The sequence below is a fragment of the Osmerus eperlanus genome, chromosome 4 (assembly GCF_963692335.1).
Source record: "Osmerus eperlanus chromosome 4, fOsmEpe2.1, whole genome shotgun sequence".
NCBI classification, from domain to species: Eukaryota; Metazoa; Chordata; class Actinopteri; order Osmeriformes; family Osmeridae; genus Osmerus; species Osmerus eperlanus.
Window position 1 is genome coordinate 13,083,743 of NC_085021.1, and position 24,065 is coordinate 13,107,807.

Consider the following 24,065-nt stretch of genomic DNA (forward strand, 5'->3'; position numbering starts at 1 on the left):
GAGAACTGCGATGATTGTAACAACACAGTGTCTCATGTTCATCCAGTCTCTTACTGAGAAGATGCTCTGTAATCAAACAAATCTATATCTTCGTTCCTTAGAAGTTGATGGGCTGGTAAAGTGGTTGTGTGTTACTGGGACCTCCTGGGTGCACCTTTCCCTCTCACCTCCTCACCTCCCCCTAGGCCCAAACCAGAACCCAACAACCCCAGACTGCCCTCCAACCCACCACATCCATCACCACCCCCTCCACTTCTTCCTGGTGTTACGTTGTTCCATGTCCCTAAAGGATCCACTGTTACCTTATCACAAAGAGCAGGAGAAACAACAGTACTATGAATGCTTTTAGGCAGAGCTTGGCACTTGACAACCCTCTGCGACATACACCCACAAATAGCCACACAATAACAAGTACACACACCCACAAGGCCACTCACACATCTGCATGTGAACACACACACAAAAACAGTCACATAACATGTTTTCCAGAAATCTCTGAGTCTGGGTGTCAGCAGTAAACCCATTCATCACCCCTCTGATCCCAAGATCGGTAACACTTTATTTCGATGGTCCGTCTGTTGACACACTATAGGTTATCAGTAACTACTCAGTAGCATGTCAACAATGTATTTGTTTACATTCAACAAAACTGTTTGAAACTGTGTTGAAACCGTTTTTCAACAGAAGGACCATCGAAATAAAGTGTTACCCAATATTTTGAAGTTTAACTCCTTTATCAAGCAGTTACAGTAGGGTCACATATTCTGATGGCTGCTACTTGTCAGATATGGTGACCTCTGTGGTACTGGCTCTGTGAGGACTCCAAATAGGAAAACGTGTCCAGATTAGTGTGAATGGATGACATAACTACCCCAAACAATGTTTTGAAGTTTCACACACACACACACACACACACACACACACACACACACACACACACACACACACACACACACAAACACACACACACACACACACACACACACACACTCAGAAATAGACAAACAAGCACCTCTGTTATTTATCTGTGTGTGTTGGACTTAGCCTGCCATCTACTGATGAAAATGCTGTACTAGTGAGCCTGAGTGTGAGTGTGTGTAATAAATTCATTCGTTTGACACATTGTCTGATTTAAACAATAACCCATTGCGGTTATATAATTTTCTCTCTTTTTATTGTCAGCTCTGACCTGATCTCGTTTGGCCAGTAAAACGTGCCGCTTCTACTTTTTAAGTATGGGGAGTGGCTTCAAACAGAAAGTCCCTTTTTACATCAACTTTCACTTTAGCAGAGCATGCATCTGTTCTATTGGTTAACAATAAGCCTTTCAGACTGTCTCTGTGTCTCTCACTTGCTCTTTATCACATTTCTTCATTTTACACAAATCGAAAACTACACAAGGCTCACAGGTGATTTAACTTAATTATAGTGTTACAACTTAAGACACACACACAAACACAAACGCACACACGCGTACGCACACACACCCACACAAACACACTTGCAAAGGTATCGGGAAGCTGAGTTTATTTTACACAACATTGTTGACTAATGGGGACATCCCCACATCACCTTTCTAATACAAGAATAATGTTTAATTTCTTCAAGTGTTAATACATTTGAACACAGCAAAGAGCTATATTCGTTATTTCAAAGACCGTTGGGCAACAACCCAGAACCTTACTGAAATAGGCTTCAACAGGAAACCAAAAGTGTGATCTAACTTCTAACTTTCGTTTTCGATTGTAAAGCACCCTCTAATCGTTCACATGATGGTGAGCTACATTCACTAGTCGTTGTTAATTCTTGGGTGGAAAGGGATGGGTATTGCTGTTGGTATATTGAAGCATTGCAACTGAATTGTGTTTATTTTGCGGCATATTTAGTATTGAATGTAATCATTTGTTTATTACAAATCTAAGAAATATATTGTTTATCACCATGTCTTGAATCTGTGGTCGCGCCATCAACAGGCTTTCTGGAAATGTGTCAATTATGTTTGTAATGTCAGTTTAACATGGAAGAGCGGATAAAGAACTTGCGCCTCAAAGAATGGGTGATTGCTCAAATAGACAGCGGACAATATGCAGGACTGAGCTGGGAGAATGTGGAAAAAACTTTGTTCAGGATTCCGTGGAAGCATGCTGCAAAGCATGATTATAAACAGAACGAAGACGCTGCTCTATTTAAGGTCAGGATGTAGTTGCAAACTGTCACATAACAATAATTACCATCAGTAGCAATTATACTGTAAACGGGTTTGGTCGTAGATGTCAATGTATTTATTATGTTTTACTAATTAAATATAAATGTAGTTCATTTACAGTATGATTTACAGTAATTTAAGTAATTTCCTATGGATTCTTTAATTCCTCAAGATGTGCTTATGTGTTAAAAGAATGTCTTACATTGACTCCTGTTGGTAAACAGAGACAGTTGTTGCTAAGAGACAGTTATCTTATTATGTGTGATACAGGCTTGGGCAGTCTATAAAGGGAAGTATCGTGAGGGGAGGGATAAGGCAGACCCCACCATGTGGAAGACCCGTCTGCGCTGTGCCCTCAATAAGAGCACAGACTTCCAGGAGGTTCCAGAGCACAGCCAGCTGGACCTGTCTGAGCCCTACAAGGTCTACCGTATCAACACTGAAACAGACACAGACATGGGCCAGGGTATACTCCACACATCACTTCTCTCTTCTTGTTTCCTCTCCACTTCTCTTCCTTTTAGTCTGTTCGGTTCTGTATCCTATGATCTTTGTTCCTAATTGTTTTTAACTTTCCTCTGTTCTGTTGATCATCCCTTCAGAGTTTTCTCAGATAAAGGCTCATGTAATCAACCATGGCAGCCCCTCCAGCATCCCCCCACAGAACCTCCCAGTTCCCCAGCCGCAGGTAACACAACCTTCAAACAAAACCCCTTCAGAGTGAATCAGTGAATCGACAAAATCTCCTTTCTGTAACTTTAGATGAACAAGGTAGTTTAATAGATGGACATTATGATAGATGCATTAAACTAAAGCTGAACTGGAGCTTTTCTTCGTAAGAAGAGTGTTGTCGCTCTCCCTAAGTGGTTTAAAAAAGTGATTTGTGTGTGCTTCCATCTAGAGGAAAGTGGTTGTAACAGCAACACGTTTTCATCAAGGCTCAACTACTGAAAATTGTATATTATGAAAGTCTCAGGTTTTTATGGGCACCATTTAAAACAACATGTGTGTGTCTGTTTTAGCAGGACTGTAAAACTGAAAGTAAAAATGGAGACACAGTCCAAATACTCAGAGGTAAGCACGGAGATCCCCTATGTGTCCAGTGTGTACCATGTGAAGTCTAAGTGACTGGGTTATTTGTGTGTTTTTTCTAGAAGCAGTGGTAAGAGAACACATGTACCACTGGTCTGAGGCCCCACAGGACCCCAGGTCACCATCCCTGATCATCACGGCCCCTGCTCTCACTGTCACCTCCATCTCTGGTAAGACCCACACATGGAGACTCTAGAAAAACATTTTATTTTCTCACATCTGTCTTGTCAATCAGAAACTCATGATATATGACACATCCCAAATCCTGAATGTAAACTAAAAGCTCATTATGTGTGTGTGTGTGTGTATGAAGACATCCGTCTACAGGTGCGGTTGTTCTACTATGGCCAGTTGGTTCTGGATGTGATTACCTGTTCTCCAGACGGCTGTTTCATCCTGCAGGGTCAGGGCCCCCTGGGCAGTGAGAGGATCTACGGGCCTTGCTCCGCCCAGCAGATCTCCTTTCCTCCCCCTGCCGTGCTGCACCTGCCTCCAGACACCACCCAGGCCATGACCCACCTGCTCCCCCACCTGGAGAGGGGAGTTCTGGTATGGGTGGCCCCTGATGGCCTCTTCATCAAGCGCTTCTGCCAGGGCCGGGTGTACTGGAGCGGGCCCTTGGCCCAGCACACTGACAGGCCCAACAAACTGGACAGGGAGAGGACCTGTAAGCTGCTCGATATGCATATCTTTCAGAGTGGTACGTCTGGGGGGTAGAACTGCACAATCATGGAGAGGGAACTAATCTGAATATGACATATGACATATGAACATTAGATATCTGCCACTTGTCTACCAGTTCCCCATTCTCTTTCTTTCTCTCGTTTCCTCTCTTCCATTCTCTTCCTTTTGCTCTCTTAATCATTGTTTTCAGAATTTAGGAGATATCTCCAGGGGGAGGGGCATAGGCCTCGCTATGAGATTGACCTCTGCTTTGGGGAGGAGTTTCCAAACTCCAGCCTACAGGAGACCAATAAGCTTATCATGGCTCAGGTGGGTCCTTCTCTAATTCTCTGTCTGTCTCTTGTCAGTCCTAGAAGGCTAAGTCAGTGTGAAATGAAATCCAGCTAACTTGGGGGTTGTAAGTACATCAGCCACCAGCAGATGTCCTTGCGCGCCTGCTAACCTGTGGTCTGTTATGTCTGTGTGCTCCGGTGACCAGGTGGTGCCCCTGTTTGCTGTAGATCTGCTGCAGAGTGTCCAGACAGCAGAGAAGCAACATTTGGACACCTTCAGAACCCATGGAGAAGAGGGCCAGCCAGACACCCTTCCCCCTCCCCAGCCCTAAAGATGAGTGGGTTGTGGGGGGGGGGGGGGGGGGGGCACCCCTCAAACCTACAAAGGCTCAATCTCAGAGCATAGGCAACTTGTCAGAGCGCTCTTGAATCTAGATTTTTATCAAGACTTCATTTAAATTTAGTGGTCGACTAACTGTTGCTGCCAATTAAATTCTGCATAATGTGAAAAGTGAGCTGTTTTACTTTGCTGTGACCTCATAATCAATAGTGTAGTAGCTACTGTAATGTGCCAAGTTTATAAGGCACTTGTATCAGACCTGTACAGCACAGTATTTAAAAATAAATAAAGTAAAAGGAACTCCTGTAACTGTGGTATGTTAGTAAATTCTCCAGTCTTAAGAGCATGTGTTGTACACAGGCTACTAAAAAATGTCACACCTCAATTTGAATCTAGAAAGCTTTTTTATTTTTATTTCTAGCGAACATCATATAACAGATTCACAATTTTAAAAATATACATTTTATAGCTATAACATTTACAAAGAAAAAAAGTTTCTGTTTTTGAAAAACAAACAAACAAAAACGAAGTTGAAAAACTAAAGTGAAAGAGTGTGCTGAATCAGAGGAGATACCCGTATCTGAGTTGAAAATACTTTCATCGTTGTCCCTGCGCTCCGACATTTACAGTACATGAAGAAAAGGACACAGAAGCGTACCCTACACCGGGGTCTGGGGCGTTCACAAAGCATCAAGTTCCAACGTGTCATTAGCACCATTACTCTCTTTACCATTCCAAGTTTCTTTTGCTTTCGTTCTTTCGTACAAAAATGTCCTCCATTGAAAAACACTTGAGTGTTGAGGCGAGAATGCACAGACCTTTCTGTGTGGGTGGAGATTGCGCTATTGTAATTAGTGTTCTTCCCTTTTCGGAGTTAATGTTAAGAACATATTGGAGGGTAATGCCTTGGCGAACTGACCTGACCCCCAGTGGTGAGAATGAAAGGCGAAGAGTTGCTGATACATTCACCTTGCCTGCCCAGATCCACACTTAGACTTCGGCTCAGAAGCGAGAAAAATAAAAAAAACGAAAACGCATTACGAAAGTGACAATCAGAGTTTGCATTAAAATATTTTTAGCATATTAATATAACATCTTTAATGTAATATATAGTCATATATTTATGTATATATATGCACTTCTTCAGTAGAGTTTACTTTCATAACACTGATTGAAAATCGATACCCTGCAGAAAACACTGTCAGTAAGTAGGCATGTGGGACAACCATTATAAAAACAGAGTGAACACAGACAAGTGCTTGATTGTCTCACTAGATGTCTCACTGTCACTCCCCCCCCCCCCTCCTCCCCTGACCTCTGCCCCCTGTCAGAGTTGTGCTGAGCAGAGAGAAGAGGGAGGGGCGTGGTTGGGAGGGGAGGCAGGGGGAGGGCTCGGCTCCTACGTTGGGCAGCAGTGTGGACACCCGTAAATTGCGTTTTCTTTTTCCTTCCCTGCAACCCTGCCTTGAGGTCTCTCCATTGTGTGTCTTGGTGGGTGCAACAGAGACAAGGAGGGTGTGTTTGTGCTTGTGTGTGTGTGTGTGTGTGTGTGTGTGTATTTGTGTCTGTCTGTGTGTGTGCTATTTGAAGACTTGCAAGTACATACTTGTGCATGTAGATGCAGTCTACTGCCACTTCCTCTGTTTAGAGCCGTGAGGTAAATCTGGAGGTGGCTTGTCAGTCCCAGTAGGGGGGAGAAGGTCAGGGGCAGACCAACGCCTTTTGCGTGGGCGTGGCTGCTCCTGGACAGGGCGGTCTGCTGTCGAGGGTGGAGGAGGGGGGAGAGGGTGGGCGAGGGCGTGGTGAGGGAGAGGAGGGGGAGGGGGAGGAGGTGGCATCTCCTCCCTGCTTGTGTTGGACTCTGGTCCAGTCCTGGGCCGGGTGTGTGTGCGTTGGGCCCGTGAGGCTGTGCGTGTGTGTGTGCGGGGTGTGGGGGTGAGGGCCAGGCAGACGTCTCCCTCGGTGAGCTGGCGGCAGGGCAGGCCGTAGAGCTGCAGCGTTCTCTGGGGACAGCAGGAAGACCAGCCTTGGTCCCTCACAAAGAACGGATACTCCACCAACACTGTCAGGAGCTCCTAGAAGCACAATAACAAAGTCAAACTGAGAGTTGTTGCAGTTCTGAATGAAGGAAGTGGCTTTAGATGTCTGCTATTGAGCTAAACGTAAATAGAAAATCGAAATGAGAGTTTTACAGCTGTGGGTATGACACTTCTGAGAGCAGTTGCAAGCAAAGCTGACCTGAGTGTTCCGGTCGGTGAGTAGCACCTGCAGGTGATTGAAACCATGAGCGTTGCCGTGGGTGATGAGCAGCACGGTGCAGGTGCTCAGGTGGAACTCTGGGGAGGTGTCGGCGCTCCGCAGGAAGTCTTCTGTCCGCAGCTCCTCCACCCGCTTCAGGCGTCCGCCCGCCAGCTCGATCAGAGATCCCTTGGCAAAGTGAGGTAGGAGCGCAGGGGGCTGGGACTGAGGCTGGGGGTAGGGGGCTGGGCTGGAGCCAGGAGGATAGGATAGGTACTGTCCTGGTGAGAGGTCTCTGTCTCTGCTCCTCTGTCTCTCTCGTTCACTCTCTCGTTCTCTCTCTCGTTCTCTCTCTCGGTCCTGCTCTCGGCCCTTCTCTCTGTCTCTCTCTCTGTGTTTTTCTTTGTCTCTCTCCCTTTCTCGGTCTTTAACTTGCTCTCTCTCGCGGTCTCTCTCTCTGTTGAGCTGTGCCCCGTGGCTGTTGAGCTGGCCCTGGGGTGAGTGCTGAGAGTTCCTCAAGCTGTGGAGCCTGGCCCCCGGCTCCCTGTACAGAGGTGTTCCTGATGGGCTGTAGAGTGGGTAGGCCTGGGCCTGGGCCTGGGTGTGGTGACTCTGCTGGAGACCAGGGTACACAGATCCAAGGGAGTAATAAATGTGGGCCTCGACTGGTGAGCCCCCCAGGGGGTCCAGCAGGACCCCCCTCCCTACCTGGGGGTCTGTCCCAGGAGACTGAGGACTGGAGGAGATTTTGGCCGCCTCGCGGGGGTCCCTGTCCTGCAGAGAGGAATGTGAGTCAGGGCCCTCCTGAGCAAGGGAATCTGGGAACAGCGGCCCTCCTGAATGGGAGCGACTGGCAGGCTCCTCCTGGTTTCTCCGCCTGCCGTTGGCATGAGAACCATGGGCACTGCTGTCCAATCTTGTTCGGCTGAGGTCATTGCTGTACTCTCCTGTGGGGAGCGCCCTGGATGCAGAGGCAGTCCTGCTGCCTGGCCCATCCAGCCCATTGGGCCTCTTGCCCAGGTACCTGTGCCTGCCCTCGGCCAGGGAGAGGTCGGGGGGGTACAGAGGGCCATGGCTGAGCAGGTGGGAGGGGGAGAAGAGAGGGGAGGAGTAGTCTCGCCGGCCAGTGTTGTAGTAGGACCACATCTCTCTGGAGTCAGCTGAGTAAGGGCTCTTAAAGGAAGAGGAGGAGGAGGAGGGGGAAGGAGGAAGAGTAAGGGGTCCTTCTCTGAGCCATCTGGGGATGGGTGGGGGCAGATGCTCGTCTCTCCAGGAGGGAGAAACAGACCCCCGCCTCTCCCCTACCTGGCCCTGGAGGTAGGGGAGGGGGACAGAAGGGGAGAAGGCCAGGGGCCATGGCAGGGGTAGAGGAACACTGGGGGCTGGGGCAGGGAGGGGCGGGGGAGAGGGGAGGAAGTGGAGGCTTGGGTTAGTTAGAAGCCCATCGCTGGCTTCCCTACCCCCCTCCCCTCTCCCAGTGCTGGTGGGACGGGTCCGGAGGGGCGCGGGTGATTTGAACTCGTCCAGGGGGAGTCGCTGGTCTGCCGAGCCCTGCCGAGACTCCCTCTTCTTGGGGGGGAGGCACTCTTTGCCGCGGTCGGGGCTGGGATTCATGGGTGGGCTCCAGCAGGGGCAGCAGGGGTCCCCCTGAGTGTGACTGCAGGCTAGGTCACATGGGCCTCACGGGAGAAGGAGGGGCGTGGAGAGAGGGGAGGGCCTTTACACGGCATCACTGTCCGATTACTGATGACCCCACAGCACACAAGCACTCCTCACCTACACAGACAGAAACACAGGGGGGGTGGAGATAGGGTGGGAGATTTTGAATGAGGTGCAAACATAATATCGACAGTCTGTCAGAGCATAGCTGTCATGACTAACCAGTCAGTCAGTCAGTGTACTGGTTTGCCACACAGAAACAAACATTTCTTTGCAGACAGAGTGCTGGAGATCAACAACCAATAGGACGGAGATGGAGTGAAATTAGCTATCAGAGTCCTTCAGAGTCCAACCCAAACAACTTCAGCTTATCAGCAATGATTAAGTCATGGATACCTAGTCGAGTGACGATAGCTGGAGCTAATTAGTCATTATGTATGCGCACTGCGGTGGGACTGAAACTACTCAACTGACTAGTCTCATTCAGGCAATGAACTCCCACAAGTCCTCTAAAAATATACCACATATTGTGCACGCGGAGCAGTTCAGAGGCATAGCGGTATAGCTGTATAAACACACAGATGCACCACTCACAGCGGGATACTTTTCATCTATCTTTCTCTCAGAGGATGGATGGAATATGGAGATCTGTTTTTCTCATTTTCATGAACCACCTCCTTCACACCCCTGAGGGCTGTTTTTTTATGTCCTACTTCTGCCTACTACTCCACACACACACTCCCTTACATGCACACAAATACACACAAGCATACACAAACATACACACAAACACACACACAAACAGAGAGTCCCTCAGGCTGTTACAACTCTCCGTAGCTCCCCTAGCGATAAGTAGTGCTGGTCACCACCCACATAAGCTGACAGAAACACTGGAGATATCGCCAAAAGTTGTGGTGTTTGTGTATGTGTGTGTTTGTACATTGTACGCCACAGGAGGTAGAGTGAACGTGTGTGTGTGTGAATTCATGTGAGTGCAAGTGAGCGTGTGTGTGTGTGTGTGTATGCCTCCTTCGTATGTGTCAAAGCTGAACAGCCGTGTTTCATTCAGAGCAGAGTGTGAGTTTCTTGAATTCTCTTGTAAACACTCTGAACGAGCTGCTCTGATGTGATGGCCGCTGTGCATTCAGCCCAGCTGTTCCTGCCACCAGCAGCAGCACCGCCCCTCCAGTCAGTGCTCACCCGCACGTCTGTCTGCCCCGACTGAACTCTGCCAACTCTCCCCGTCTCGCTTTCCCCGCTACCTCGTCGTCATGGAAACTGAGTCCACACATCCATTGGGAAGGGGAGGTTGCATTGGGATACTGAGGGGAGAGGCGGGCAAACTGCCGCTCGTCAACTCCAAAAAAAGAATAAGCGTCTGAACAGAACAGCCTGTCTCAGTGGCTTCTCAGAGGACACCCTGCTCTGGTCTGTGTCAATCACCCAGACCAGACCCAGAGAGGGGCGGCAGGGGACAGACGGGGGATTAAAGCCATCTGGAATCCAATTTATTACCTTTGGGTTGTCAGCCAGGGTAGCCTATTAATAGAACTGATTAGTTGTGAAAACATCTGTAATAAAAGCAGGTAGTGCTGATGCCAGGGAGATGCACCTCTCAGCCTGGCATCCTACCATCGAGTGGTGATGGAAGCTGTACTGACAGCACACACTGTAGACTTAGGTGTAGAATACAGTACACGCTAACTCTGCTAGCACCCTGCCTCACGATGGGGAGTTAACGTTTCGTTTGAGAAGATTACACCACAACTCATCCCATTGTCCAATTCACACACGCACATCCAGTACACACACCTTCCGTCATGTCATATTCTCATGTTCATGCGATCCTCGATCCATTCCTTGTCCTCTGCCTTCCACTTCTCTCACTGTTACCCAGGCACAAGCTGTAGTGACCCAGCCGTGACCCAAACCCCTCCCCTGCCACACCCAGAGTCCCCTTCCCGAACACACCTTCCATCATTCCATTATCATCTCTTCATGTATCCCTTCATTCATTCCTTGAGTAGAGCTAATATACTAATATACTAAGCTCACAAATGAACATACTTTTGTTTTTCTGTTTTTTGTTTTGATTTGTTTTTCTCTTTACGTAGTCCATGACATGACTGTGAGAACCAGTACCAAATCAAATCAAAAATCAAATCAAATGTATTTGTATAGCCCTTTTTACACGCAAGCATGTCACAGAGGGCTTCACATATGCCCATAGAACTGCCCCTCAACCAATCTAAACCCTCAAGGAAGACAAGGAAAAACTCCCAAAAAACTCTCAACAGGAGAAAAAAAATAAAAAAAATGGAAGAAACCTTGGGAGGAGCAATTCAGAGAGGGATCCCCTCCTCCAGAGACGGTTGGTGGGAGAGAGGAGCAGAACACAGGCTAAACATAGTCATACAGTGTCAATGGGTTTTTAAAACACCAAAATCCATTATTCAACTTTATAGATGTAGGACAGGACCGGGAGACTCGCGACCAGGTCCAGCGTTGGCTGACCGACGACCAGGCAGGTGCTGACAACTCAAACCCCCCACACCACAAGGGATGTGTGTGGGGGGGGACAGAGAGAGGAGAGCAGGGATTAGAGAATGCCAGGAGCAGCTAACAGTTACAGTCATAATAGAATGAGATCTGCCAGATAGATTAATATAAAAAAATAGCACTACAGTATGTGACACCTAATCCTAGGTACATTGTTATCTGTATAGAGAATCTTTATTTCCATTGACTCATTCACTCACAACCTAATTGAGTCATATCATCCTCGAATCGATGAAAACAAATACGTCCCCACGCAAAATGTTCACAGAGTAAAGGTTTCACTGCAACTTTCAACCTGGGCCTTCAGTTTGTTCCTGAAAACATGATAACAATGCTCTGCTAGACACAACATTCATTATCTGGCTTTTAAATAAGTATGAACACGGCTAATTCAGAGTCTTTAAGTGCAGTATAGAAAAAGCAGGACAAAGACATCACGAAAAAAGTGAACACTACAATTCAACCTTTGACAGCAGCAGAACGGGAGGCGCCGGTGGTTCTAAAACAAGTGATGCCAAAGAGTGGTGTCAAGAAAGTCTGTTAGAACGTCTTTGATTCTCCACTTGGAGAGCAGCCTGTAGTTTTTCACTTACAGGATAAACACAGCACTCAAACACAGGTGAGATAAAGGCATAATCACCATTTCACAGAACTGCAAGGTAGTGGTCACAAAGGCTGTGCACCATTGAAAGTACAGATGCAGTGAAAAATACATTTGCATAAAAACGGACACTGAATCTTACTGCAAAAGGACATGGATCATTCAAGGAATTCAAGTAACCACACCAACACTCGGACCATTAATTTTAATAACTAGAAAAGTTCAATTTCTTTTCTCCGAACATGTTAATATAGATAGTTTATTACCATGTATATAACCTGATATTAAAACACTATTACATTTTAAAAAGCTGTACGTAGACACATAAAAATAACATACGTTATAAGTACTATAAGTAATAGTAAAAACAAAAAAACGTTATTAACACTCGAGTATTAAGAAAGGATGAACCATTTTACAATATATATTTTTTTTCCTTTTCTCAAAAAGTCTCTGTCAAATCCAAGAAACATGTTTTGCGCGCTCATCCACCTCTCCCTTGCGGCAGAAGTGTTATTTTACTACCGCCCAAATGTCCGTCTCGTCATGAGGCAATCCTCCCACTGAACGTCAGACCACAGCCACTAGCCATGTCAACTTATAGTAACCGATTGGGCCATACAGTCATAGTGACCTCAGTGAACCCACTGTAGCAGCTACAGTACATCAACAGGTATGAACAAACCAAGAGTTACAACACTGCTCCACTCATAAACAACCAGGATCAACGACTCACTGAAGCTATTCATGCTGAAAAGAGCAGTGGAGAGGACGAAGCAGCCTGTATAGACACTGTTGCAGTATGGATCTTCCAGAGACTGACCTTATTGTGGGATGAGCAGATGTCCCTGTGCTGGCAGCCATGCATGCTCCAGTCCTCCCAGGTCACAGCTCTCTGTCTCCCCCCTGGTTGAGGGTCAGCCTGTCAGCCCAGTCCCAGCTCCCTGCTCTAGCTCTGCAGTACCACCACCAGCACCACCAGCACCACCAGCACCACCAACAACACCACCAGCGGCAGCACCAGACTCCAGTCACTAAATTAAACTTATCTTCATACGTGGGTAATAGCACCAGCAAGCCCACTAGATTGAAGGAAAGCAAAGAGAAGATGCGAGCCTGTGTATGCTAGAGTGTGTGTGTGAACTTGTGTGGAAGTGTGTGAGCATAAGCACCTGCCTGAGACTCTGTCTGTGTGTGTGTGTGTGTGTGTGTGAGTGTGTGTCTATGGCTGAGGAAATGAGTAATATCTAGCAGTGAGAAACATGTCTGCTATGCAGCGCCACATAAGCAGACCAGTTGCTGCTACCGCCCACACGCCTTACTCACTGTGAAAGGGATGGATACACACATAGAGATCAAACACACACACATACACACACATATGCACTCACACTCATGTTCACATGCACAAACTCTCTCACACACACACACGCACGCACACACGCACACACACACACGCACACACACGCAGACTGGCAAACATTCCAATATGACCAGCAGCTTATGCATTTGCATGCCAATATATTGTTATTCATCATACAGTCTCTGAATGCACAGTATAGTCCCATTCACCCTGTATGATAGTTTTTCACATCAGTACACTTGAACTAACACAATGCAGAGAAGAAAGGTGGAGGAGAGGGAGAAGAAGCAGAGGCAGTTGATGAGTGCGTTGATGAGAGACAGGGAAGGACGTGGGGGAGGCTCTTCATCCCACACACTCTCAGACTTAGGCTTCTGCTGCTGCCTCTGACTCAAATCTAAACCTCACATGTATAACACACACGCACCAATATAGGAACACATGCAAACACAGGCTCACATGCTCTCACACACACATCCATGAACACACACACACTCAGTGAGAGATCTTTGGAAGATTCAGCGCCAGACCCGCTGAGACTCTGAGCCCCGTGCCTGATGTTAAAGAATGGCTGAACCTCTTCAATGACAGATAGCAAAGCAGTACCGTAACTCCTTCAGAGGCAAATTACCTCCTGAATACTGAGTACTAAGTGCATAGTAAGACACCTCATGCCCAATCTAGACAGAGGGAGACCAAGACAGGAATTATCACCTTAATATTACCCTACTGTAGCTTTAGATTTTTTTTTGTTAGACTAATTTCTGGACTGTATTCAAGACAAGATGAACCAGAATTTCGAATTAGTATCACAAAGCTATGTTTATGATATCTCATACAATTTACATAACAGTCACAACCAATCAAATAAGTGGAAAGGATACACGTATTCCAAGAGATCCTGTCAGAAATGTTTGGTGTAGTTTACTTCCAGGAATTGTTGTATACTAAAGATAATTTTACAAAGACAATAAATATATCACGCAGAATATATGAGAAAAAAAATTATAAACTGATTCACAGGTGTATAAACTAGTCCATGTCATTTTTATGAAAACATTGATTTATAAGAGACACATTTTCTCCTGCGTGGCAAGAGATGTCAAAACAATAATAGAACATTTGTTAAATTAATTACAGGCTCTATAAATGTCCCTGACTTGTGTATTTGCTTACCATGCTGTTGAGAATGTACAATTGTCAAAAAGATACAAGGTATCTTTCAATGTGAATACCCTTCTGTAATGCTCTGGATACCAATAAAAAATTAATAAAAAATCAAGTAAAAATAATTACAGGCTCTTTTTTTAGATATTGGGCTTTATGATCATTGGAAATGTTTTTCTTAATTAAAGGTTAATTAATTAAGTGAAATACAATTAATATTAAACAATGTCTTATACAAAACATATTTGATCAAGCAAGCATACAGCTCTGGAGAAAATGGAGACCACCGCACCTTTTTCTTTCATTAGAAAAAAGTTTAGGAGGACAATTTTGAGTGAGGAACAGAAGGGTCAAACTTAAGAGGCCACTGCAAATTTGACCCCTTTGTTCCTCCCTCAAAATTGTCCTCCTAAACTTTTTTTTATGAAAGAAAAAGGTGCAGTGGTCTATAAATTATTTCCAGAGCTGTATATATATGGATGATTTTTTTGGTATAATTGTCAACAGTTTATAATTATGGATGGACTTGTAAGCCAAGCTCACATAAATAAATGTGCAAGCAATACATTATGGTGATGGATTTAGCTGCTCAGTACAACACCACCTCTTCTGCCACTACTAATAGTCCTTTCCCTTTTTCGTTTTTATATGGTCTCTGGAAGTGAAAATAATGAGACAACAGTGTAAGGCTTTACAATCACGTGCATGTATTTTGCTTCATATATTCTGTTATTCCCAAAGCTGAATGTTCAACATATTTTTTCTGCCTCCATCATCATTTAGCGTAGTACAAAATAGCTGTGCTCATCCAGTCAAAGAGAAAGGGGAACAGACAGAAAGCTCACGACTCATCAAATTACTAGGATCTTACTAGAACTTAGAAATGACTGTTCATATTGTTTACTGCCTGCAAGTTTACGATTCGAACACAAACACATCCGCATCCACACATTCACACACATACACACTCGCGCGCACACACACGCACACACAGTCCATTCCTGCTGAAGACCAGTGGCACGGTTCAGCCTCTGACACTTTGTGCTACTTAAGCTCCCAGTCAGACACACAGGAGGGCCATGTGGAGACATGAAAGGTCAGATGAGTCAAAGTGAAGCTCCAAGATCAGAGCAGGGTGGAGCAAAGCAGGCCTGGAGGTGAAACCCCATACAATATCAGACATGACTAGCAGAGGAAGCACACCGCTCTCCACATCCTGAGCCAGCCCTCTCCTCCTTGTCTTCTCTTTAATGAGAACCTTGTTTTGTATTCTTTTCCCCCCTCACACGTAGCAGGTATCTGGTGTCTGATCACGTTTCAGCCTCAGTGTGGATCTCTGATGGACGTCTGATGCAGCAGAAATTTGTTGCTGAATGTAACAGATCTCGCCAGAGAGAAGAGGGGAGGGGAGGAGAGCGGAATAGGATGGGGTATAGAGGGCACCCTGGGTGTATTTAAACCGCAGTCACACAGCCATCCACTTTCTTTCGTACATGTGTGTGTGTGACAAAGTGCTGAAGACACAGCGAAAGAGAGAGAGAGAGAAAGAGCAAGAGAGAGAGAGCAAGCAAGAGATAGAGAGAGAGTACTACAGTGTCCCTGTGTGTGTTGGCCTACACTCCAGGGTGCCTGGGTTAAGCCTATGAGAGGACAGGGTGATATGGGCTATAGCTCATTGGGCGAGAGGCCAGGTCACAGCCACCCTGTCAGCAGCTCAGGCTCTGACCCAGTCTTAAACAGGATGAGCCCAGCATGGCCACAACAGCCTGAGCCCCAACCAGGCTGAGCTTATGGCTCACAAGTTACTATTATCACACGCACGCACACATATACTCAGAAAGACATAAACGTGCACACGCACACACACACACACACACACACACACACACACACACACACACACACACACACACACACACACACACACACACACACACACACACACACACACACACACACACACATAGAGAAACTCAAATAATGCACTTGATTTGAAGTGTCCTCTCTTTCCTCCATGTACTGTGTGAGTTCTCTGTGAAGGCTCACCAGTGTGCGCAGCCTTTGCTGTGGGGCACATAGGAGATCCAAGTTGAAGAGTTAAACATGCTCCAGCTGTAGAGTATTGCAGCACACACGGCAGGGTGCCATACTGGGAGATAATGAGACAGCAGAAGGGAGGGAAAGGGAGAGAATGATGCAAGAGAGAAGAGACTCTGGCGTCGCCTATTGCTTGGTTAATACCATTGAATCCTCATTGGTACGGCCTAAAGCAGGCTTACTAAAGTTCTGGGAGGAAATCCCCCCGCGTAGTGGTACAGGCCTTCAGCCTCTGGGGTATAAATAGGGCAGCTATGGCTCCTTAAGCTGGCTTTTACGCAGTATCAGTTAAAAATATGACTTGACTAATTACATCCAGGTCAGCTGCTCAGCAGAGAGAACTTCCTCTGGCCCGTTCATCCTCCCCTTTCTAAAAACTACTACAGCAGATCTCCTCACTATCACACACATCCACACCTACACACACACTCACAAACACATGCCGTACACACACACACATACTCACACACACACACACGCACGCACACATGCACACACACACACACTCACATCCACATACAGTACACACACACCCACACATACACACACACACATTCAGACACCTACATCCACACGCACAAAGACAGATGCATACACACGCATATACCTGCTAACAGCAAGAGTTGGTGGAACAGTTAGTGGTGTAACAAGCCCACTCTGCTGACATTTTTGCGGGGGGGCGTTGTGTTGTTTTCTTTCATTACATTTCATTATCATATCATGTGGAGTTTCATTTGTACATGTCTACACCTCCAGAGATTCAAAAGATGCTGGTTGTGCTCTATCTACTGGCTAGATCTAACCACAGATATGTGTGGCTGCTTATGGGGAAACACACAATAAACACTGCAACACAGCCCGCTGCATTCTGTACTTGGCACTCTGGCCTCACCCTTCACTCCTTCACTGAGATTCACTGAGATTCTAAATCCTGCCAGGGCCCCACTGGTAAGGGGTTGAAGACTGTTCCAGCATGTCTAGCCATGCCCACAGCCTGCCTCCGACACATGCCAATCAGACCAGATTAGACGAGCACCGAGTCCCTGATGTGAGTATAACTCATTCACTAAGACATCACCTGACCTGCTTAACAGGGGATGCAGAGAATGATAGAAAGAAAGAGAGAGCAAGAAACAGAGAAAGACAGATTTCTGCTTTGCCAATACATTCCTTCTGGAAGCATACTGTAGATCCTAGGATCACCTCTCAGACAGTCTCTCATAATTACCATGGCGGAAAAATGTCAGACGCAAGCAAACACATAGCATCACCATGGCAACCACAGCCGACAAACAGTCCATTGCCCAGGTTACAAAGAAAGTATCCAACAGTCCAGTCCCCGTGACCACAGTCAGGTTTAATCATTGGAGTTCAACCATTCTCCATCCCTAAACTGGGATTAGACACATAGAAATCAGACGGTCTCTACAGTCGGAGGGAACACTGCTGAGTGGTTTCTCCTTCACCTGGCACTCTGCGGTCTCCTCTCTGGCTGAAGCTGAAGAAAGCCTCGGTTTCAGAGATCACACAATCATTCGAGAGATTAAGTAGAAACCCGGAGTGTGTACGTTTGTATGGAGCTGTGAAGTGTTTTGAGGTGGGCATCCCTGGTGGGGCTGGTGTGGGAGGCAGGGTGGGAGGCAGGGTGGCTAGCTCCAGACCCCAGCTATAGACACAGTGTGGAGGAGGAGGCCTGCTCTACTGTGCTGCACACTGTGGTTAACCAGGTCAACCCAGGGAGAAGAGAGCTGACTGAGGAGGAGGAGAGGAGGAAGGAAGGAACCGAGGGATCTCTGTGAGAGGGAGCCATGTGTGATGTACTGACAGCTGTTTTCACACTTACATTCCAACACAGACGCATGCACACATGCACACCGGCGCGCACACTCACACACGTACATACACTTACACACATACACTTACACGTACACACACACAGTAATACACACACATACACACACAGCCACACACACACGTCTTCAACACTTTAGCACCTGACTCTTGTGGGATTGTTCTCTGACAGCTGTTTCTATCACTGCTGACAGTCTGGCAGGGATGTCAATAGTCAACAGACCTGTACATTTTCAGAGGACTGTACCTGGCTAGCTGCTGGATGGCCTCCCAGTGCAGGATGGGATCATAGATAAGCTCCCACTATCCCTCTGCTGTCCTGCTGCTTCCACAATGGGGTTGTCCTCTAGCAGGCTTTACACTTGGAGCACACACCACTACATGGTGCTGGGTCCGCCAGTCATCCAGTAGACACACTCAAACAAACACCCACAAATTGCACACCAATGTCATACTGTACACACAGTACTCATTCACACCCACTTGCCATCCTGAATAGGAAAAATGCGCTCTCCCACAAATATTCTCCATGCACCGTGTGTGGACAGAAGGAGGGTACGTACAGACGTACACACACACCCACTGCAACAATTACTTATACATCCTCAATATCTGGGCCTGAAATACCCCTCTGCCTTATGCAATCTGCATGTTATATAATGCATGGTCTGTCATTATCGCAGCACTCTATCACACCCTGCCAGGCCTCTCCACCTACATTAACCCAACTACACTCTGCACTTGATGCTCACGAGGAGAGTGAAAGAGGGAGAGGATGGAAAAAAGAGAGAGAAAAAGAAAGAAAGAGCAACAAAGAGACCGAGAGAGAAGGGAAGAGAGAGAGAGAGAGTTGGCTGGAGTTGTACTCTCTTACGCCTTACAGGAGAGAGTGGGATCAGAGAGAGAGAGAGACAGAGAGAGAGACAGAGAGAGAGACAGAGAGAGAGACAGTGAGACAGAGAGAAAGAGAGAAAGAGAGAGAGAGAGAGAGAGAGAGAGAGAGAGAGAGGCAGAGAGAGAGAGAGAGAGAGAGAGAGAGAGAGAGAGAGAGAGAGAGAGAGAGAGAGAGAGAGACAGACAGACAGACAGAGAGAGAGAGAGAGAGAGAGAGAGAGAGAGAGAGAGAGAGAGAGAGAGAGAGAGAGAGAGAGAGAGAGAGAGAGAGAGAGAGAGAGAGAGAGAGAGAGAGAGAGAGAGACAGACAGACAGAGAGAGAGAGAGAGAGAGAGAGAGAGAAGAGAGAGAGAGAGAGAGAGAGAGAGAGAGAGAGAGAGAGAGAGAGAGACAGAGAGATTTAACTGGAAGAAAGAGAACAAAGACACAGCATCACCTGAGTTCATTGTCTCTGTGTGTACATCAGTGATGTAGCAATGTGTGTTTGTGCTCACATAAACACCTGTTCATTGCAGATCTGCATACCTGTCCACTGGTGTGTCAACATGCTCTACATGCATGTATGCTGATATGTTATATTTTCAGTAATCTGCTGGTTCGTTGGATAGCCTCCCTCGCCCCCCACGCCCCCCCCCCCCCAACACACACACACACATGCAAAAGCCAACACAAACCCACATGCACAAACACCAAGATCCAATATGATGAGCTACAGTTACAGTACAGAGAGTCTCATGGGCGAGGAGTCTCCCACTACCTCTCTCTCTCTCTCTCTCTCTCCATCTCTCTCTCTCTCTATCTCTCTCTTTCTCTCTCTCTCTCTCTCTCTCTCTCATCTCTCTCTCTCTCACTCTCTCTTCTTTCTCTCTCTCTCTCTCTGCCTTGTTCTATGCATGAGTGTGAGTGTGCCCCTGTAAAAATAGACCTCTTAAAGGGCCAGCAGCCACTCAACCTCACACTGGAGGCCTCCTCCATGGAATTACTCTACAAAGAGGGTGAAAGTAAAGGTGTATGTTTGAGAGGGACACCCTGCTCATTCTCGTTTAGATTCTAGACTCAAGCTGCAATAGGTTTACAACTGAAAGCACATACAAGTGTTCAGTCCTCTTCTCTCACAGAGCATGAATGCACGGACAGTATGTGTATCTACGTGACAGTTGTTTTCATTCAAATCATTATACAGTGTATAGACTGCCAGAGAGAGGTGTTCATAAAGGGGAATAAAAAAGTTCCTGTTTGAGATATTGACCAATACAACATAAGGCAAAGGTCCTCTCTGCTTACTCAACTTCAAACTGAAACAGGTACACACAGAAACTCAACCCCCCCAAAAAACCTGCATGCACAAATACTCCCTGTACACAGACCCACAGTCATAGAGAGGTACCCAACTTTGCCTAGTCATGCTATGAGCAAGGACGAATCAGACACCTGAAAACAAGAGTGAAACAGTTGAAAGAACAATCGATTCCTGTACGCAGAGCCCTCTAAATGCTGATCATGCACACTCTTACTATACATAGTACATATCTGAGACAAGCTCTGGAATATTACCATAGAGCTGGTCTGCTGGGTAACACTAGGTGACACACATGCTTTCAGATGTGTGTGTAGATTTGCACATGGCCAGGTGAGTGGAAGCAGTGCCCTATAGGATGTTGCATGACTGGGAGAGACATCTACACACAGCTCTGCTCTACACAGCTCTGCTCCACACAGCTCTGCTCTACACAGCTCTGCTCCACACAGCTCTGCTCCACACAGCTCTGCTCCACAGAGCTGTGTAGCAGGGAGGAATAATCATGCTCGTATGAGCAGTGCCACGTAGAGATGTCACGCAGAGAGAGGAGGAGATGGGAGGAAAAGGGAGGAGGGGAGAGGTGAGAAAGATGAGGAGAGGTGGAGAGACGGGAGCAGGATGAGAGGAGAGAAGCAGAGAGGAGAGGTGGAGAGAGGAGGACGTGTGTGTTGAAATGAAAGTAACACACGCTTGCTCCCCCATTAAGATGGATGGAAATGTCAACGTACAGATACACTCATGCTATGTACAGACACAGACGCACTTATGCTATGTACTGTACACACACACAGACACACTCATCCTATGTACTGTACACACACACAGACACACTCCCACATTCCAATGAGACCCTTCAAGCAGTCCAGAGCAGCACGGGGCCTGATGTGAAGGAGAACGTGTGGAAAATATGCATCTGGTTATGAGGGTCACATTTAATTATGTGTTTACCTGCAATGACCTGACCCTCTCTGTCTGCCACTCTGTCAGTATCCACCTATCACTGATGACTTGTCTATCTCTTGATGAACGTGTGACCTTCCTTCTGCCCCCCCCCCCCACCCCTCTATACACAACCGCCACCACCAGCACCAGAACCTCTATCTTTGCCCTCCAGGTCTTGTTTTCTCCCCCCATACCTGCCTGCTCTGTCACCCCCCCCCCCCACACACACACACACACACCCACACACATACACCCCCACGTTCCCCCATATGAAGTAACAGTCTCTCTCTGTCTCTCTCTGTCTCTCTCTTCCCTGCCCCTCTTAGTAGGAGCAGGCCCCTGGCTATCTCTGGACTGGGGCTATTTCAGCCCACTGCTCTAATTCTGAGCTCTGATCTGCAGGCAGGTTGAATGGTGAACCTGCAGTACACCTCTCTATCACGGAGCAGACACACACACACACACATGCATACAAGCACTGACCCATGCGCACACACACACATAGTGCATTGCTTGATATTATACACTCACTTGTGAGACTGGCTTGCTCACATGGAACACATGCAGCTAGCCTTCAAGCGATCTGTTAGAGAATAATTTTAAACAAGCAACAACAGTACAGTATTATACATAGTTTTTTCTTCTTGTCTATGGTTGGCGATCTCTTTCAAGTACATACACTTCAAACGTACCACATACCACACAAACAGGCACAGTCACACATACAAACAATCACACACACACTCACACGTACACACACACACTCAGAGAGGAGGAAGCGGCTGGGTCACCTACCTCTCTGGGTATCTTTGCGTGGGGAGTAACGGAGTGAATGCTCATTGGATCAGCCAGCAGTAAAGCACGTAAGAACATCCAGCTTTGATACTGTTCGCCTCTCTCTCTCTCTCTCTCTCTCTCTCTCTCTCTCTCTCTCTCTCTCTCTCTCTCTCTCTCTCTCTCTCTCTCTCTCTCTCTCTCTCTCTCGCCCTCTCTGTCTCTCTCTCTCTCTCACTCACTCTCTTTCTCTCAGCCTTTCCTCATATCGCTCCGTCCCTGCTTCCCTTTTTCTCACACTCTTGCTTGACTATTTTCCCTCTTTCTCTGTCTCTCTCTCTCTTTTTGTCTCTTTTCTGTCTCACTTGCTCACTCACCTCTCAAGCTCTCAAGCTCACTTTCCTTATGAGTGTGCTCTCTCTCACTCTAGCTTGCTTGATCCCCTCCCTCTCTCTCTCTTCCCTCCCTCTCGCTCCACACACTTTCTCTCACACAGATCTCTTTCTCCTTCCCTTTCAGTAACACCCTGTAAGTCACAGTATTGCTTTATTGCTCATTCTTTTTTCTTCAGACTCTAAACTGGTCTCTAAGCCTTACACTTTTCCTCTCTTTTCTTACACTGCCCTCTCTGTCTATCTCTGTCTGCCCTCTTCTCTGTCTCTCTCTCTTTATTCCTCTATTTCTGCCCTCTCTCTCTCTCTCTCTCTCTCTCTCTCTCTCTCTCTCCCTCTCTCTTCCTCTCTCTCTGTGTGAGTGTATAATTAGACAGAGCTCAGTGGAGTCAGGATCGTGGTTGGAGTGTCAGTGTTAGCCTGCCTGTCTACCTATCTGCGTGTCTGTCTGCCTGTCTGCCTGTCTACCTACCTGCATGCCTGTCTGTCTGCCTCCCTGTCTACCTGCCTGACTGCGTGCCTTGTCTACCTGTCTGCCTGCCTGCTTCCCTGCTTCTCTGTTCGCTGGCTCGTGTTTGGCTGAGTGCCCAGAGACTTCGCTCATTAACCTCCCTCGAGCGAATGGGCCGGCCTACACCTCCCCTCATTGGTCATGACACCACAAACTCTCATCCTATCAGAACCAAGGTAGACCTTCTGGGAAAGGTGTGCTGCCATTGTGATGTTGCTTATCTCACTGATAGGGAGACAACTCAATTCGGAATTCAAAAGAATATTCTGAACAGAAATATGAACATTCTGTCACAGTGGAATAACACTGTTAGTCTAATCCAATTAGATCTCGACCGGTTCTTACTTAATGATGTGATTATATCCGGTGTTGGGGTAGAAATCTCCCAGTGCCAGAATCAACGCCTGGCTAGATGGTGATCATTAGGTTTTCCTGATCATGTGTTACTCATTATCAAAGTGTGAAAACTCTAGGGTCTCCTCACACTCACGTTGGTGAAAACACTGTGAGCCACGGGGCTGCCCTGTGCACTGAAGCAAACAGTCATGTGACTACTTCTTTGACTTGACATGCTGATGTGATTGCACCACAATGTGAATGTTGGTGATCTGGATAATGAGGGGGAGGTTGGATCAAACAGCCGGTGAGTCAGAGAGATAGACGGAGAGAGAGATAAAAAGAAAGAGAGAGAGTGTGACCAGCACATGTTTAGAGGTCACATGGTGGTGTGTGTGTGTGTGCATGCTATTCATTGGGCACAACATGGCCTACACTCAGTAGTATCATTTCCTCCCTATCTCATTCCCACTTCTGCATTGTGACAATGATACACCAGCAAGAGTACCCAACAGATACAATTATATGCCATGTGTTCCACCCACCAACAATATATTTCCCTCTATCTCTCTCTCTCTTTCGCAAACACACACAAACGCATAAACACACACTCATACACACACACACACACAAATAAATATATACACACACGTACAGTGTCCAGTCAGCGTTGACAGGACAGGGGATGGTAGAGGGGTGTCTGCGGATAACTTGAAGCTGTCAACTTACTTGAAGCTGTCAACTTACAATCGACAGTCTGAAAGAAGCTGGACAGCTTGTAATCCAG

The 24,065-nt window shown here is 46.8% G+C and overlaps 2 protein-coding genes across 7 annotated transcripts; one reads left to right on the top strand and one right to left on the bottom strand.

Moving 5' to 3' along the window:
• Window positions 1-1,360: 1,360 nt before the first annotated feature.
• Window positions 1,361-4,894, top strand: irf10 (interferon regulatory factor 10). 5 transcript variants are annotated; one of them, XM_062459230.1, is made up of 9 exons: window positions 1,361-1,409; window positions 2,012-2,191; window positions 2,477-2,672; window positions 2,809-2,894; window positions 3,229-3,280; window positions 3,361-3,468; window positions 3,612-3,998; window positions 4,173-4,291; window positions 4,461-4,894. In XM_062459230.1, the coding sequence occupies exons 2-9, from the start codon at window positions 2,018-2,020 to the stop codon at window positions 4,584-4,586; spliced, it is 1,248 nt and encodes a 415-aa protein (XP_062315214.1). In that variant the 5' UTR covers window positions 1,361-1,409; window positions 2,012-2,017; the 3' UTR covers window positions 4,587-4,894. The 5 variants fall into 5 exon arrangements, with proteins under 5 accessions (XP_062315214.1, XP_062315212.1, XP_062315216.1 ...); XM_062459228.1 differs by lacking the exon at window positions 1,361-1,409 and adding an exon at window positions 1,670-1,775 and having other exon boundaries at window positions 1,974-2,191; XM_062459232.1 differs by lacking the exon at window positions 1,361-1,409 and having other exon boundaries at window positions 1,785-2,191; window positions 3,364-3,468.
• A 91-nt stretch (window positions 4,895-4,985) lies between these two features.
• zmp:0000000926 (ataxin-1-like) lies at window positions 4,986-22,479 on the bottom strand. 2 transcript variants are annotated; one of them, XM_062459234.1, is made up of 3 exons: window positions 22,061-22,479; window positions 6,833-8,608; window positions 4,986-6,669 (listed from the first exon to the last, which is right to left on the bottom strand). In XM_062459234.1, exons 2-3 carry the CDS (start codon window positions 8,444-8,446, stop codon window positions 6,220-6,222), a joined length of 2,064 nt encoding a protein of 687 aa, XP_062315218.1. In that variant the 5' UTR covers window positions 8,447-8,608; window positions 22,061-22,479; the 3' UTR covers window positions 4,986-6,219. The 2 variants fall into 2 exon arrangements, with proteins under 2 accessions (XP_062315218.1, XP_062315219.1); XM_062459235.1 differs by lacking the exon at window positions 22,061-22,479 and adding an exon at window positions 12,475-13,239.
• Between the last annotated feature and the right edge of the window lie 1,586 nt (window positions 22,480-24,065).

Bases quoted from the DNA above. Each gene is read 5' to 3' on its own strand.
- irf10 (XM_062459230.1), top strand. From the start codon at position 2,018: ATGGAAGAGCGGATAAAGAACTTGCGCCTCAAAGAATGGGTGATTGCT. The intron at 2,192-2,476 runs GTCAGGATGTAG...TGTGTGATACAG, and splicing joins AAGACGCTGCTCTATTTAAG to GCTTGGGCAGTCTATAAAGG. The intron at 4,292-4,460 runs GTGGGTCCTTCT...TCCGGTGACCAG, and splicing joins ATAAGCTTATCATGGCTCAG to GTGGTGCCCCTGTTTGCTGT.
- zmp:0000000926 (XM_062459234.1), bottom strand. From the start codon at position 8,446: ATGAATCCCAGCCCCGACCGCGGCAAAGAGTGCCTCCCCCCCAAGAAG. The intron at 6,670-6,832 runs GTCAGCTTTGCT...TTGTGCTTCTAG, and splicing joins TCACCGACCGGAACACTCAG to GAGCTCCTGACAGTGTTGGT.